This window comes from Magnolia sinica, chromosome 13, assembly GCF_029962835.1.
Source record: "Magnolia sinica isolate HGM2019 chromosome 13, MsV1, whole genome shotgun sequence".
In the NCBI taxonomy this organism is placed as follows: domain Eukaryota; kingdom Viridiplantae; phylum Streptophyta; class Magnoliopsida; order Magnoliales; family Magnoliaceae; genus Magnolia; species Magnolia sinica.
Window position 1 is genome coordinate 4,636,744 of NC_080585.1, and position 17,686 is coordinate 4,654,429.

The 17,686-nt window shown below is 40.5% G+C and overlaps 1 protein-coding gene and 1 pseudogene across 2 annotated transcripts; both read left to right on the top strand.

The window, feature by feature from the left end:
- The first annotated feature begins 4,119 nt into the window (after positions 1-4,119).
- On the top strand, positions 4,120-11,459 carry LOC131222505 (ADP,ATP carrier protein 1, mitochondrial-like). Of its 2 annotated transcripts, none has more exons than XM_058217593.1 (4): positions 4,120-4,281; positions 8,145-8,652; positions 8,926-9,297; positions 10,888-11,459. In XM_058217593.1, the coding sequence occupies exons 2-4, from the start codon at positions 8,155-8,157 to the stop codon at positions 11,182-11,184; spliced, it is 1,167 nt and encodes a 388-aa protein (XP_058073576.1). In that variant the 5' UTR covers positions 4,120-4,281; positions 8,145-8,154; the 3' UTR covers positions 11,185-11,459. The 2 variants fall into 2 exon arrangements, with proteins under 2 accessions (XP_058073576.1, XP_058073577.1); XM_058217594.1 differs by lacking the exon at positions 4,120-4,281 and adding an exon at positions 4,354-4,622.
- A 1,093-nt stretch (positions 11,460-12,552) lies between these two features.
- LOC131223975 (pentatricopeptide repeat-containing protein At2g22410, mitochondrial-like) lies at positions 12,553-15,736 on the top strand (annotated as a pseudogene).
- Positions 15,737-17,686: the final 1,950 nt, after the last annotated feature.

The following is a 17,686-nucleotide window of genomic DNA, read 5'->3' on the forward strand; positions in this document are numbered from 1 at the left end:
TTGGATTTGCTACAAAACGATCCAACTAGCCCACACAAGATGTGGGATCCGTTCATCAGTTGCGTAGGAAGGTCATTTAACATTTTCTTTATTTCTTCTTCTTCTTCTTTTTCATGTGAGGAGACCATTTTGGTTGTTATAATCATTGTTACCTCCATGGCACACACTCTGACAAGCTTTTATCGTGCATCCATCGTCATTCCCTCTATTCTACGCGAGTTTCTGAGTGTTTTTCGAAGATTTTCGGCGATGTTCTTCAATGTAAACACTATGATTACCAACACCATATTTAAGTTAGGATAATAGTGAAACTTGTGTGTTATTTTTTTATGAGTATCAATGGTGAGAGTTTGTGAAAGGAAGGAGGGTATGGTGGTTATCTTTAAAATTATTTTTTATTAAGTATGAATGGTGGGAGTTTGTGAAATCGATGAATTTTATAATGGAAGAATGTTGTAATAGATAAATTTTAAAATGATAGAATATTATAATGGATGCATATGATGAATGTTGAAACGGAAGAATGTTGTAATTGATAAATGTTGAAATAGATCAACGGTCATAATAAGGGAGTTATGACCATTTTCGTTGGATCAACGACACACAATATGTATTGACGATCCACAATTTTTTATGAACTTTGGGCCTACTTTCGGGTAATTAAATGATGTCTAAATAATATGATTCCAAAGACATTTGAAAGTCCATCAAATTATCTTTCTAGCGAGTATAATATCACCCAAATTAAACATGTAACGAGGGAGTGGTGATCGTTTTCGACGGATCAACAATCAATAATGCGTATTGGTGATCCATAATGAGTATCGGAAATCTAAAGTTAATATTGGCGATCCCCACGGAATACCAACGTTTTACAGTGAATATCGACGATCCACAGTAAATATCAGCGATCACCATTAAATATCGACTGTCCACAGTTAATATCGATGATCCATAATTAATATCGACGATCCTTACTGAATATCGGCGATACACGCTAATTATTAGTAATCCCCAATGATAATCAATGATTCACTATACAACATTCTTCCATCTCAACATTCATGTATTACAACATTCATCCACTACAACATTTATCCATTATAACATTTTTTCATTTTGATATTCGTATATTATAACATTTTTCTATTTCAAAATTCAGCCTTTCAATATTCTTTGATTGCAACATTCTACCATCTCACAAAGCTCTCATCATTCATACAAAAAATAAAAAATAATTATAAGGGGATCCACTACACTCTCATCATTTTTCACAAACTCTCACCATTGATACTCCATAATAGATACACACACACACACACACAAAAAAGCCAATATTACCCTAACATAAACCTACATTTGACAATCATAGCTTCTACGTGAAAAGTGTGACCAGAAACATTAAAACAAACACTCAAAAACTCGCTAGAATGGAGGAAATGATGTCAGATGAACGCACAGAAACTTATTAGAGTGTGCCATGGAGGTGGGAACTATCCTAACAATTAAATGATCTCCTCCTGTGAAAAAAACCAAGAAAAAAGAAAGAAAGAGAAGGCTAAATGCCTTCCCGCACAAGGGATTCACCTATTGAATGCATCTCACATCTTGTGTGGGACCTACTAGATCGTCTTGTACTATATTCAACCCATCCACAAGAAATGAGTTTTAATTTCATGTCATATGCCAAAGTTTAAAGGCAAAATTCATCACAGATAAACCATCCTAGATACAATAGTTCGAAATTAACTCACAACGTTAATATAGTTGTGGGCCACAGATAACTCTATTTATTGTTTTTTAAAAAATAAACTTATCATGACTTTACAGCTATCGATTAAATTGAAAAGATCAAATCATCCAAGGAGTGATCAAAATCATTGAGCACAGACTCTATCTTCAAAAGGCCCTCTTGACTCATGACACAAGTTAATGTCATGCAATGTAATGACAGGTAAAGGTAATATTTTCAACACCTGAAAGACGCCAAAAGGGCTTTAAAAAAATAGACATTAAAAATTTAGTGTCACCACTTTTATCTATCATAATTAAGGATTGTTTTAATTAATATCCCTCCAAGTATAAGCATTTTTTATTGGAAGCAATTTTTACCAGGTGGTCCACAATTGAAACCTTGGTAAGTAACTCGTGCGCACAGGGAACCAGGTAAATGGATCTTTCATGAGATCCACCCCGTATATCATGCAAACTACGTCATTTTCACTGTAGAGTTAAAAAAATAATTACCATCAAGAACTTAGGTAGGACACAAACTAAGAAAATGTTGACAATGGAATGCATACCATTTGTTTTGAGTAGGGCCTACCATGGTGTTTATATGTCATCCAATCCATTCATCTTAGGTTTCTCATCGGGATGAAGGAACTACCGAAAGAGGACAGTATTCCAAAATTCATGTAGACCATGTCAAGTGAGTTTTAGAAAATTTTAGGTGTAGTTTTACGGGTGGCCCAACTGAGTGTTCAACGAGCCTGAATTTGATGATCAAGGCTAAAAAAGAGGTGATGCAACTGATGGACGGTGTGGATTTCATGCATGTTGAGTTGTTTATGCAGGTTGGAGAAAGATATCCAATAGGTGCACACGCAGGGTACACAAATGTCTTGCAATTAAAAATATTCATAGAACCGTGAATAATAAAAAAATCACACTCCTTAAAGCGAGGACGCGAGTTTCCTGGACCCATGTTACCCTAAGTTCTGTGGGGCCTACTGCCAGTACGTGTGACATCCACTACGTCCATCGGTTTTTCCCCCGCTCACATTAGGCAGTGAGCCAATTGAGATTCAGATCGAAAACTCAAGTGGGCCACACCACAGGGTACAGTTGAAATCGAACGCGCACCATTGAAACCTTCTTGATGCCGGCACGAGTTCTGGATCGAGTCGATACGTGTGTTTTACATTCATCCGGTTTAGAACATCTTCTGAACAGGTTGGATGGCGTATAAGCATCAAGATGTGTGCTAGGAATATTTCAATGGCAAAGTGTGGCCCACTTTGATTTTGGATATAACTCATTTTTTGTCTGACGTCCTAATAGGATATGGTGAAACTGATGGACGGCGTTGATGTCGCACGAACGTCTCGATGTACCACAGAGCTTAGGATTACAGGGTCGTGCTTTTAAAATGCTCACGGGTACTATACACACGAGATCTCGTTGGCGACGAGAAAGGCGAGAAAATCTTAACAAAGATACTTTCGTGACATGAAAAACTAAAGACGAATCGCGCGAGGATAGAGAGAAGTCTCGATCAGCTGACACATAAAAATTCGGATACGAGTTTTGGATCGGGTCCATTCATAAGGTGCGTTCTATCGTGAAAAATTCCAGAGATCAAAAGATAGGCTGTGCCGTTCCTTGGGTGGGTCACATATGCACGAAAAAAATGGACGATCAGAACAAATGACACCAGTCGAGATCCAATGCACCAAATATTCGCTACGAGGTCCACCGAATAAATGCTACGGCTCTCACAGACGTGTGCGAATGGCCTCTTGAATGATGCGGATTGGGCACGACATCAAGCTAATAACGGATAGAGGCTCTGAGCGGCGACCGTGATGTATGGGTTTTATCCACGCCGTCCATTCATTTTTTTCGTATCATTTTTAGGCACTAGCCCAAAACCGAGGCACTTCCAACGCTGAAGTGGACCACACATCCTGGATTAAACACTTATCATCCAAAACATTTTGAAGGTCACAGATATTTTGAATCAACCCCATATTTGTGTTTTCCATTCATCCAGGTCTAGATTACCTTATGAACAGTTTGGATGGTAATTAACCGTCGCAGGGGGCTCTAGGAATGTTTCAACGGTGGGTGTCATTATCACCACTACTTCATGTGGTGTGGTCCACTTTAACCTTCGATCTGCCTCAAATTTGTTCGTTTAACCTTAAAACATATGGAAAAATGGATGGACAGTGTGGATAAAACCCATACATCACGGTTGCCCCTCAGAGCCTCTATCCGTTCTTAGCTAGGGGGATACTGCCCAATCCGCGTTTCTCTTGAACAGTCCCGCGAATATCCCTCCTTTCTACGACTCGCCCAGTCCACCAGGCCTCCTACACGACCTTCCACGAACCTCATAGCCCTTCCCATTTATTTGGCTCTTCGTTCTCTTCCTTTTTTCCAGCGTCAACCCCCTCTGAGATCTTTTACATTCCAATTCTACCCTTCCTCTCTTCTCCACAGAGCGAGAGAGCGAGAGAAGAGAAGCATTGCGGTAGCCCGCCTTATTCATACAAGGTATGTTCTGTAATTTTCCCGCACCCCTAAATTTCCGTTTTTCTCCTTTTTTTCTGTTTCTGTTTTTCTCCATGTTACATACGTGTCGAAATCCGAACCGTACATTTATCCTGATCGGACGATTTGAACTTGTGGACCGGCGCTTTCTCCCGCATCCCGAAATATCGCCGTTTCTTGTGCCATGTGAACTGTTCTTGCATCTTTTCTAACCGCAACTCCTCCACGCCTGCCCTCCTCTTTATCTCTTCCTCTTCACTGCCCTTTTCCCAGATTTCTCTCTCTCAATCTCTGTATTTTTCTAGGGCTTGCGATTTTCTTCTTCTTTTACAGCAGGAACGAAGGTCGGTTAAATTTGTTTGCTTTTCGTTTTCTTTCTCTGTTTGGATCTCTGCTCTCTCTCTCTCTCACTCTCTCAGTGTGTGTTTTGGAATGAGGGTTTTTCATGTATGGATTTCGTATTTCACTGAAACTCGATGTATTTGGTGGCTTAGCTTTGGAATTAGTGTAGATCTCTGCCGATCTGAACTGTTCCATTGCGGATCTGGCTCTTGATTGGATTTTGGCCTAAACTCGGTGTATATATTGATTCGAGCTTGGAATTGGCGTAGATTTTTATTGATCCGGACTGTTATACTGACGATTTGCATCTCGATTGGATTGTGGCCTAAAAGTTGCACCGATCTGATGTTTCTGACCGGCCGATCTGTTGTCTATTTTTGGACGGTTAGCAGAAGTTCAATGGATCCGTCGATTAGGATCATTCGATGGATATGTTATTTTGTATTCTGCAGTGGTCCATCGAACAGGCTCCTTGTAAATTGCTAGATTCACCTCTTGATTGGATTGTGGGCTAAACTTCCGTGGATCTGATGTTCCTGACCGGTTGATCTGTTGTCTGTGGATTGGTCGGTTGGGATCATTTGATGGATATGATTTTTCGTCTTCTGCAGTGGCCGCTCATGGAGGCTGCCCATAAATTGGTGGACAGTCTGGATCAATGAGTTTGCCTGGCAGTCGGACGGTAGATGTAGTCCAAAGACTCCGTACACTGTAATTTAGTGTATTTTGCATTATCTTTTTATGTATTTATTTATATTTTTATGCGTGTGTGATTTTTTTGTTATTCTTGTTACAGGATCTTGTGTTTTCCCCTGGCTTGATGACTATTGTGATGATAATTTTATTTTTTTTGTTTTTTTAATGAAGATATATGATGATATCTTGTTATGATTTACGGGTTTTCCATTGAATGCCATATGGGAATCATGTTCTCAATTATTTTGAGGGGTTTTTGTTTTCTTGTAACCACACACCAGTGATATCTTTTAGCCGTTGAGGCTTCTTTATAGTGTTTGTCCACATATGTAACAGAAAAAATGTATAAAAGCAAAAATAGGGAAAATTTCAAGGGCAGTTTCAGGATTTCATAAGCGTTAATCATTGTTGGAACATTCATCTTTTCGATTGTGTTTGAAGGGATGGTTAGAATGTTATCATTTTCAATTGCTTGAGGAAATTCAGCAACAAAAGGAAAATTTCCAAGTTATTGATTTCATCTCCGTTTCAAGAGCTTGTGAAATTGGCCAAAAAGAGAGTATTATTTGAATTTCTCAACATTATGAGAGTTGTTAGGGTGAAAGGCTTAGCCCCATATGACTGCTTTCCACTTAGAAATGGGATGTTTACGTGCGTGCATGCATAGTTCCATTTTGCATTTTTCATGCTTTTATTCCTTCCATTTTTATCTTCTGAAAGTATGTCATTGGTAGTTCTAGTTTGAGAAATGCTAATACTCAGCTTGCACCATAGAAGACATAAAAAGGTGGGGTGATTTGCATAAGTGGACCCTCGAGTGATATGTTGGGCCGAAAGTGATTGGATTTAGACAGCTCTGACAATCCAATTGTTTTGACCTCCTGGTTGAATGTGTACTCTAGCTGTAACTGTTCCTTTCACACTGCACTAATTGGGTGGTTGCCACAATCCACACCCCCCATTTATTTGGATATGGCCTATCTATGTGGTGGCCCACCAAATCTGCAGTCCCGATACCACACATGTTGTGTCCTCCATGAGGAGGGAGCTCAATTGAACTTTTACAAGAGCTTCAATCTAGCTTTTCTCTCTGCTTTTCTTTCGTTTAGCTTACCATTTCTTTAGGTCAGATTCATAAACTATAGGTATATTACTCTTCTTGATCATTTTGTCATCGTGGGAGTGTCAATTAACTTGTGTATTCGTACCCAGTTTATGCGGGTGTCTTTTCCCTTTTCCTATTCATTCTCTTCTCGTCTCGATTGGCTGATGCATAGGGCTGGCAATGGGTTGGGTTGATCCAGTCAACTCACAGGCCAACCAACCTGACTCGCTTATGTCAGGGCTCAGGTTGCCCTTGTCGGGTTTTGGCTTGGGCTTGTTTCGGAAATGTTGCCCATTTAACTTAGCGAATCAGGTTTGGGTTGAGCTTGACCTGACCCCCAAATATAGAATTTATATATGAATAACTATGTAGCTTATAACAACCATGCCTAGCTTTAGTGTTACCGATGTGCCGAAATTTGCATGGTCTCTGTTTTGAGTTCTTTGTAAACTTTTTTCTTTCTTTCTTCTTTTTTCATGAATGGGTCAGGCTGGGCCTGTACTGGGGCTTAGGAATTTGCTCAGGCCTGGTCATCTCATCTCAACTTACTAATCAAGCATGGGCCTGAAGGCTGGACGTTTTTAGTAAATGGATTGGGCTCGGGCTGGGCCTACTTGACCCTAACCCAACGTATTGCCACCCCTATTCATGCATGTTTTGTTTTTTGGATACACACAACTGTGCTCACTTTGTTATTCTACATTTTCACTCCCCAATCTGTTCTTATTCTGAGCATTGTTGTACTAAGAATTGCTTAGATTTCAACTACAATGCCACTTTGAAATTTAGCCCTAGATTTAAGTGAAAGAGAGTGCTTTCTTTGTTAAATTTACATTTTTAGATGGCTATGTACTTACAAATGCTTGGTTTCTTTCCTTACATGATAGCAATTGAGAATTTCAGTTATATTGCATAAATTTAATTTCTTTCTAGCTTTAGTGTACATGGAATGTTCAGCTTGTCACTGCTTTATCTGCTTGAAGTAATCGTGATCATCCTAAAATAGACATGAAAAAGATAAAGAGTATGGATTCAGTAAGGGAGGAGGCATTAGAAAAACTACAAAAGCAGGGAAGGGTCTACCTGTGGTGTTTGACATTCATCATAACGAACTGATTTTGGGCTCCATACATGATTATATGTGGCACAGATTCCGCACCATTTACTTGTGGGTGTCGATGCTTTTGCTAAATTATTCTTTTTTTAAATTGAATGCTAGTTTTTTAGAGAAAATGACCATCCAGTAATCTTGGAAATTATTTAGTCATTTAGTGATAAACTAATAATAAAATACCAGTGTAAGTAGCCGGATCCCATAGCTTACTGTCCATGGTTGGTAATCTTGTCCAGTTACAGTAGTGCATCGCTTCTAGACTGGGTTTTGGAGTATGGCGAATGGAATATTTTTTCCCTTTGATGTCTGGAAGTAGCACCTTCATCTTTCAAGAATTGCTGCTGTTTGTGAGTTTGTGCAAATGGTGGATGTTCTATTCAACGAGTCAATATGAAGTTTCTGGAAACTGTCATTAGTTTCCAGCTTTTCTAAAATTATGGATTTTCTTCTCATTTGATCATTTCAGAACCATCTGTGACCATTATAACCATTGGAAATACCTTTTGCCCCTCATAAAGTCATGATAGAAATGTCAACCTAAACTGTTTCAAGCTTGTGTAGTGAGCATTTCCCTTCTTTGCTTTTCTCACATCCAATGTATGGTTTCAGTTTGCAACCCATGGCGGATCGGCCTCATCACCCAACTGTTATTCAGAAGGTAGCTGGTCAGCTCCATCTCAGCTCCAGCTTCTCCCAAGATTTGCAAGCTCGGAACTGTGGCTTGTATAAGCCAGCTCTGTACCAGAGGAGTTTTGCTAATGGGAGGTATAGCAATGGAGGACTGCAGATGCAAACAGGGAGTGGTTGCCATGATCTATCCATGGTTTCCTCTGCATCACCTGTTTTTGTACCAGCACCTTCAGAGAAAGGGTTAGCTGGCTTTGCCATTGATTTCCTGATGGGTGGAGTCTCTGCTGCTGTCTCCAAAACGGCTGCTGCTCCTATCGAGCGTGTGAAGCTTTTGATCCAGAACCAGGATGAGATGATTAAGACTGGTCGGCTCTCTGAGCCCTACAAGGGAATTGGAGACTGTTTCAGTCGAACAATAAAGGAGGAAGGAACCATGTCATTGTGGAGAGGGAACACTGCTAACGTCATTCGCTACTTCCCTACTCAGGTTTGGTCTCTCTCGCTGTTGATGATCTTCTTTTACCTTCCCTTTTCTGACAGACAGAAGAACTTGTTAATGAACTGAATGATTCAATACAGAGCAATGGTTTGTATTGAGTGATTATAGTATAGAGAATGATTCATTACAAAGCTATGGTATCGTGCCATGCAGTCTTTACTGATAAAAATTTGGACTCTTCGTGTACCTTGCTCTTGCTCTTATTGAGGTTGCCTGTTCCCCTTCCTATATGCTAATTTCTACAAACTGAAATCTGCACAGGCCTTGAACTTTGCATTCAAGGACTACTTCAAGCGGCTGTTTAATTTCAAGAAAGACAGAGACGGTTACTGGAAATGGTTTGCTGGCAACTTAGCATCTGGTGGTGCTGCGGGTGCCTCTTCCCTTCTCTTTGTCTACTCCTTGGATTATGCCCGAACCCGTTTGGCGAACGATGCAAAGGCAGCGAAGAAGGGAGGGGAAAGGCAATTCAACGGCTTGGTTGATGTTTACAGGAAGACTCTCAAGTCGGATGGCCTTGCTGGACTCTACCGTGGGTTCAACATTTCATGTGTTGGAATCATAGTTTATCGTGGTCTCTACTTTGGAATGTATGATTCTCTGAAGCCAGTAGTTTTGACCGGGAAGATGCAGGTTAGTGGAAATTTTGAACTTGCTTTTTAATGATTTTACGACATCAACATTGGTTGTCTATATTACATTCACTAGGATACATTTGTGGGTTTTGACGTTGGATCAGTGCTACGTTCCCACCGTTCCACATTTCAAAGGAAAATCAAGATACATGGAAGTGGGGGATGCATTGCACATTATTATTATTACTGTCGCTGTTGTTGTTGTTATAATTACAACGAACAATATGAAAAGTAACAGAATACTTGAGAACATATATAATATTGAAACATAATGAGAATCTATCACTGTGACAAATATCACTGAGATTTTGTCGTAGAAAATTCATTAGATGATATTATCGTGATATTTTCAATATCTTGGAAGTTTTAAAATTTTCGCTTTTTAATTACAAAATTATCATAATTTTAGCAAAATGAATATTTAATAGTTTAAGTTAATTCCAAAATGAATATTTAAAAGTTTAAATTTATTCATTCTTACCCATATTTTGAACTTTTAAAATTATTTATGAACTTTTTAATAAATGATTTTTAGCATTTTATTTTTGGTGAGATTTTCCCGATATATAGATAGAAAATCGTGAGAATCTGAAAATCTCCTGAGAAGTTTCCATGCTGAGAAATTGCCAAGAATGAGATTTGTCACGATGGAATCTATATGCTGTAAAATTATGTAAATGGGTAATGATTATCACTACAGTAGTCCGAAGTAAAGCCTTATGTAATACCACTCTCGCAGCTTTAATTTTGACCTTGGATATGCATGTAAAGTTTCACCGTGATTAGATGCATGTGGATATAACTTGCCCAATATATGTTATATCCACACCGTCCATCCATTTTGCAATATCATTGTAGGGCATGACCCCAAAAATGAGAAAGATTCAAAGCTCATGTAGACCACACCACGGAAAGCAGTGGGACAATGACATCCACCGTTGAAACCTTCTTATGGCCTACTAGTATTTTTATTTTCCATCCAACTGGTACATGAGGTCACACAGACCTGGATGAAGGGAAAACACAAATATCAGCTTCATCCAACACTTCCGTGGACTGCAAGAAGTTTCAATGGCAGGCGCTCAATCCCCACTGCTTTCTATGGTGTGCTTAATTTCCGCTTTGGACGTGCCTCATTTTGTCTCTTTCAGTAAAATGATCTCGCAAGATGGACGGACAGTGTGGATATAGCACATACATCATGGTGTGGCGTACAAAATTTTGCCATGTCAACGCACCTCAGCCAATCCAAGTCAGTAGTAATTCTGACGGATTACTGAGATTTGACAGCTGGTTTTATCCTATCAGCAGTAATGATGTGAGTTTTACACCACATTACCTTGTGTTTCAAGGAACCAAACAGGCCTTTAGTTTAGCCACAGAAATTAGTAATAGATCCACACTCTACTTTTGATAATGCAACAGTTCAAATTTGTATCATTGTCTTACTGAACGTAGAAACGAAAGGTGTATCCATCAAAGGGGTAGCATACACACTTGATTGATTCCCTGTTGAGTTTACACATTGTAATAAGCATGTCTGAGTTACTATGCAGTTTCATCACATCTATCTATTGTGTTATTTCAGGATAGCTTTTTTGCGAGTTTTGCCCTTGGTTGGGTGATCACGAATGGTGCTGGCCTTGCATCCTACCCAATTGACACTGTCCGTAGAAGGATGATGATGACCTCCGGTGAAGCTGTTAAGTACAAGAGCTCGATGGATGCCTTCTCTCAGATCCTGAAGAATGAGGGGGCCAAATCCCTGTTCAAAGGTGCAGGTGCGAATATTCTCCGTGCAGTTGCGGGTGCTGGTGTGCTTGCTGGTTATGACAAGTTACAGATTATTGTCTTTGGGAAGAAGTACGGCTCTGGCGGCGGCTAATTTCTTCCTTTTGATCTCTGTCAACCGATGGTGATGAAAATGTTAGGTTTCTGCTTGAGAGTCTGGATACATGTCTCTTAGGTGATTTTTCCATGGAATAATTTTAGCTTCAGCAGGTATTCATCCTGCATTTTATTTTATTTTTTTACTGAAATTTTGTTATTTAAAACCTTTTTATTGTAGTTGGGAGCACGTGCTTTCCATATGAGTCCTCCATGAAGGAGTTATGCTTACAAACATTTCATTGCTTTAATCATAGCTGAACTATCCTTTTGTTATTGCGGTTTTCGTATTATACGCATTCATTTTATTTTCCTCATCTGTGGACTTCCTTTTTATCTTTTAATGATATTGCAGTTCTGTGATAATGACCGTTAAATCTAATGAGCTGTGCTTGGACTGTAGATGCACCATGCCTAATGATCTGATGATAGACTGGAAGATCCTTCGCATCCAATCTTTAACCTTCTCTCTATCGTGGGCAATTGTTGTATCTTTTCATAACTGCCTATTTGCATCTCCCTAATCAAATGGCTAGGATTCCAATTTGGGGATTTTCAAGACACAGTGCATGGTGTGGGGTTATGCATCCTAGTTGCAGCGACTTAAGGTCCAGGTACCATGCAATCCGATGCAGATAGGCAAGTTCTTTGAGAAAAAGCATAACGAATGAAAGAAAGCACAGGCAATGGATTGAATTTATTCCATCCATTATAACTATTAGGAACTGCATAATGTGACGGGTGCTTATGTAGCAAGGTGTCTAAAAAGGGGGAAGAAATAGCTAGCAATGAGGTGACACTTGGATCAAGTCAAGTTTCAATGATCCAAACCATTAGAATATGGATGATTTCAATCCTTTGATATGTAAATCTTTTTAAGGACTGTTTGGACAGTGGGAAAAGAAAAGGAAATTCTCAAGATTTTCCAGAAGCATGGTTACATGGATTCTATTAACCATTAGGAACTGCATAATGTGACGGGTGCTTATTTAGCAAGGTGGCTAAAAAGGAGAAAATAGCTAGCAATGAGGTGACACTTAGATCAAGTCAAGTTTCAATGATCCAAACCATTAGAATCCCTTGATATGTTAGTCTTTTTAAGGACTGTTTGGACAGTGAGAAAAGAAAAGGAAACTATATTTTGATGATTTCTCAAGATTTTCCAGAAGCATGGTACCATGGATATGAGCGGAAATCCAAACAAAGTTCTAACAAAAGCCACCTAATATTTCATGTATGCAAATTTGAATATAGTATTTGTGTAATGATACCATTTTGAAATCCAATGTTTCTTTTACTATCGAGAACATCTTGACGTGAGTGGTTTCTTCCATTTTCTTTTCCAATGTTAGTTTTTGTGAGGGGCATGAAGCTGCCAATCTTGGGTAAGCTACCCGTGGACCACATCGGTGCCATGAAGACGGTAGGCCCCCATGCAGATCGCCTGGCACAAAAATTCAGGCATATCCTCTCATCAGGTGGGCCGACCACACCATCGGAATCAATGGACAACTGACTGTCTGATTCAACAAATAGGTGTGGCCAACCAACTGTGGTCATATTAGCCAAATTTTCAAGGGGAGAACTGACGGTCGGATTTACAATATAGGTGTGGCCTACCAACTGTGGTCCTATCAGTCAAAATTTCAAGAAGGGTGATCTTTGTGGTGGGACCATTCATTTTCATGGATCTGATTTTTTACACGTGTGCAACGGGTGATCACACCATGGAGATCACGTGGGGCCAAAATTCTGACTTGTCCACTCAATAAGTGGGCACAAACATACATTGCGTCCGGCCATCATCAGTGCTACACTGATTTCCACGGTGTATCCCCCTTGGTGAGTTTTTCATCATGGTTTTCTCGCACGCTTTATCTGTTGGCACGTGTGCTTGCGGTGTGCATGTGGAGGAGTCAAACAGACCCGTGGTCGCTGAGCCTTCTTTTGGCGAGAACTTCAACGATTCAACCATCTTTTAAAATTTCGACAGTTGCACCCCCAAACTCCCGTCTTTTCTACCTTAACCTAAACTCTCTTCCCCTTAACCTGCACCCCCTTCCGATGCCAAAAGATCTCCTCTTTCTCCAATCGATCCCTTCCATTCCCAAACACCCTTCAATCCCATTCCCACAGATCTAATTCTTCCACACTTGCCTCATCTCACTGCACGATTGAAATCCCAATTGCAATCCAAACACGACCGCCCCTCATCTCAAAAACCCTCTTCTCTCTCTCTCTTGCAAAAATCCAATGACATTAGACATCTGAAGCAAATCCATGCCCAGATGATCTTAAGTGGATTGATCCTTGACACATTCGCTTCAAGCCAATTTATCGCGTTTTGTGTGGATTCCAATTTCGTTGATCCCGATTATTACTGCAAGATACTGGTCCGCATCGAAAACCCAAATGCATATATGTGGTGTATTACCATTAGAGGGTTTTCGGAAAGCGAGGACCCACCCCAAAGAGGCTCTTTTGTTGTATAAGCGGATGCTCGGGATGGGCTCTCGGCCCGACAATTACACATTCCCCTTGTTGCTCAAGGCATCCGCTCGATTGTCCGCCATCAAGATTGGTGCTGGGATTCTCAGGCATGTTTGGCATTTGGGCTTCGATTCGGATGTCTTTATTCGCAATGCGGCTATTCATATGTTTGCAATGTGCCGTGGATTAGAAGATGCACGTCGGGTATTTGATGGAAGTTGTGTGAGAGATTTGGTTTCTTGGAATCATATGATAAATGGCTATGTACAGAGTGGGCGGGTAAATGAGGCGTTGAAGCTTTTTCGGGAAATGGAGGGAGAAGGGGTTGAGCCTGATGAGGTGACAATGATTGGGGTAGTTTCGTCTTGTGCCCAATTAGGAGATTTGGAGCTCGGAAGAGGGTTTCATCACTACATTGAAGAAAGATGATTGAAATTCACCATAGCTTTTAGTAATGCTCTCATGGACATGTATGTGAAGTGCGAGAGTTTGGAGCAGGCAAGGCTGTTGTTTGACAACATGCCGAGAAGAACGGTAGTTTCTTGGACTACAATAGTCGTGGGGTATGTGAAGTTCGGTTTTTTGGATGCTGCTGGGAGTGTTTTGATGAAATGCCCGAAAGAGATGTTGTGACGTGGAATTCCATGATTGCTGGCTATGTACAACACAAGCGGGGCAAGTATGCGCTAGCTCTGTTTCAAGGAATGCAAGTTACAGGTGTAAAGCCCAATGAGGTTGCCATGGTTAGCCTGTTGTCTACGTGTGCACAAATCAGAGCACTCGAGACAGGGATATGGGTTCATCACTATATCAACAGACACAGGATTCCTCAAATTGTAGCATTGGGCACGGCTTTGGTGGACATGTATGCTAAGTGTGGAAAAATCGAAAAGTCACTCCAAGTGTTTGAAGAGATCCCTGAGAGGAACACGTTGACGTGGACGGCCATGATTGGTGGTTTGGTCATTCATGGACGTGGACGAGATGCTATAAGCTACTTCATAAAGATGATTGATATCAGTTTGACCCTAGATGAGGTTACATTTGTAGAGGTCTTATCAGCTTATTGTCATGCCGGATTAGTAGATGAGGGTCATCGATTCTTTAATCAAATGAGCACAAAATTTGGCCTATTTTCGAAACTCAAGCACTATTCATGCATGGTGGACCTTCTTAGCAGAGCTGGGCTTCTAGATGAGGTAGAGGACCTGATCAAGACCATGCCCATGAAGCCGGATGTTGTGGTGTGGGGAGCCTTGTTTTTCGCTTGTAGAATGCATGGTAATGTTATAATGGGAGAGCAGGCCGCATCAAAACTCTTTGAATTGGACCCTCATGACAGTGGAATCTATGTGCTACTTGCAAACATGTGTATGGAAGCGAACATGTGGGGTGAAGCTAGGAAGGTGCGGGCCGCAATGAGAGAGAGAGGGGTAGAGAAGACTCCTGACTGTAGCATGATTGAGGTGAATGACATTGTTTATGAATTCATTGTCCGAGACAAATCACACCCACAGACCAAATAGATCTCTGCATGCCCGGTGCAGCTGGCCAAACAATTAGAGCTGGCTGGATTTATGCTTGATGATTCTCAAATCATGTGAAATTAGAGCTTTGTTAAGCCCATATGCACCTCCCAGGCACATGGCATCTGAGCTGTGCATTGAGTGGGCCCCATTGGGTACATGACTGGCATAAATATCGGGGCTGCCCACTCATCTAGGGCTGTAACAGGTCATGTTTGGGTTGGGTCTTGGAGTACCCATACCGGGGTTGATCGGGTACAGGTTTTTCCGGGCCTGGGTCCCGTTTTTTAAGACCCAGACCTAAATCGGATCGGTTCCAGGTACCCATCCAGTGGATGGACTTGATTGCACACACATGTTCTGCGAATTTAATGAGTATTTAGCATATACAATATTACTATCGAATTTAACTAGACCTGACTCGACCCAATTATAACCGAGTTTAAGATGGTGAAACTGACCCAACCCAAATAAACTTGATTTTTAGTTGTGGTGGACCTGAACATAACACTGTTAACTGTTTTGAAAATTGAACCAGACCCATTAAAAATGGGTAAAGCTCATCAGGCACCTGTTGACAGCCTTATGGCTTCGTCTGATCGAACGTCCCATCCATAGGAATAAGACGCAAGATAGACATACACCACTCGTGGGCTGGGCGCATAAGCGCCTGCTTGAGTGCCACACAGCGTCCAGGAGTTTCTCCTCCCAGTCTGTTCTGTGTATACCAAAAGAGAAGATTCTCGAGCTCTCTTTTGCTTACCTCTGCTTCTCACCGTCAGAGGCTTTTATTCCATTCCGGTTTTTTAGGCGTTAGAGGCCCTATTCCTCTCCTCAGGGTTAGGGTTCAGCTCTTCCCGTCAAATTGATTGATCAATGAAACATCCTTCTTACCCCCGTTCATCATGTTTGGAAGCAGTCCACATTCAAGTTACATGTATGATGAACCATCTGATGAGCTGGCCAAGCCGATCTTTCGACCACTGATTCACAGCCCACATGATACATGTGGTCTTAGCGAATGAGTCAATGCAATCAGAAACACCAGATTTCAGTGTGAGCAAACTTGAAGATGAGATAAATTGATTTTTCACATGTTCAGACCACCGCCCCACTCAGGTTGTGGGCCCCTCCATAACTGATAAGATTAGTCAGTGGACCCCACATGTGAGAATCCATCTTTAATAATCACATACACCCAAACTTGGAGTCTATGCTTGCTGGCTCATGCGATGCCACCAAAAGGTGGTTTTCACATGAAAGCCTAGAATCATTTCCCTTTCTTTTTTTCGACCTGCTTTTGGAAGCTTTTGGTGAGGGAGAGTGTATAGTCTTTGGTGCTATTAGAATAGGTGGAGCTTTTGTGGAAGCATGTGAATGAGAAAGATGCGTGAACGACTCATGACCTTCACTGGTTACATGGATTGTACTTTCACGGGTTTCAACAGTCAATATCTTTCCTTGTGTTGTAATTTAGTGAGCTATAACTCTCTCTTTCATTTTATCTCTGTTATATATAACGTTTAGCTAATTCTTTCCCTATAATCAAATCATGAGAGGCATGTGAACTTTTGATTTTAAAAGGAAAATGATATGTTTGGCCTTTTAGCTAAGGGTGTTTTTGTTATTTCAATTCTTTCATGTGAATGGTTTCCTTCCATGTCTCCTCATTTTTGCCTGTAACGACGCATGTTATTAGGGAGACCATGCAAAAAGGCTATGTATAGCTCATGATAATAAATTTATGATGTTCACTCTATACATCTATTGTGCTGTCTTATATTAGAAAATCAACTAAAAAGAGATCAACCCAAAAGTTATGTTGGCCAGAATGTTAGAAAAAGTGGAGATAAGTCACCTATGTTGAACTTTGGATGCGTCTCTCTATTGTTTCCTTGTGGGCAGTGTCCGTGCTCGCTATGGTGGTGTTGAGTGGATCCCCACATATTTGTGGGAGGAATTAGCAACTCCTTACCAGATGATGGGCCCCACTCATTGCTGATTAGATGGTTGATTGGTGATGAAATTCTATGCACCAAATACTTGTAGTACCCACCATTGGCAAAAATATTCTCTCAAGTCTAAAATCACTCCTCTTTAGCAGCTAATCTGTTATAGTTGACTAGTGGGTATGGCATGTGCATTGCACATGAAAGAGAGAACAATTTGCAAGATTTGGAGGAGCAAAGGGGAATTTTCTTGGAATATTTTAGTAGAGTATGACCCTTAATAGTATAGGTCCAAACATCAACCGTTGCATATGGATCCTTTTCAATTCAATGATCAAAATCATCTACATGATGGCTCTCTTATGTGTGTGCTTTACCTCTAAGTTAGGTTTTTATTTATACAAAAGAATTATGATTTTAAGAAGAGATACAAGTATGGTGCTCCGCCACCCAAAAGACATTGGTATGTTAATCCAGTGCCTATAAGAATTTGTAAATCATATATGCGAATAAACTCTATTTTTCCATTGAACAT

Excerpts from the sequence above, each read along its gene's own strand:
- LOC131222505 (XM_058217593.1), top strand. The coding sequence starts at position 8,155 with ATGGCGGATCGGCCTCATCACCCAACTGTTATTCAGAAGGTAGCTGGT. Across the intron at positions 8,653-8,925 it reads TTCGCTACTTCCCTACTCAG|GCCTTGAACTTTGCATTCAA; the intron begins GTTTGGTCTCTC and ends AAATCTGCACAG. Across the intron at positions 9,298-10,887 it reads TTTTGACCGGGAAGATGCAG|GATAGCTTTTTTGCGAGTTT; the intron begins GTTAGTGGAAAT and ends GTGTTATTTCAG.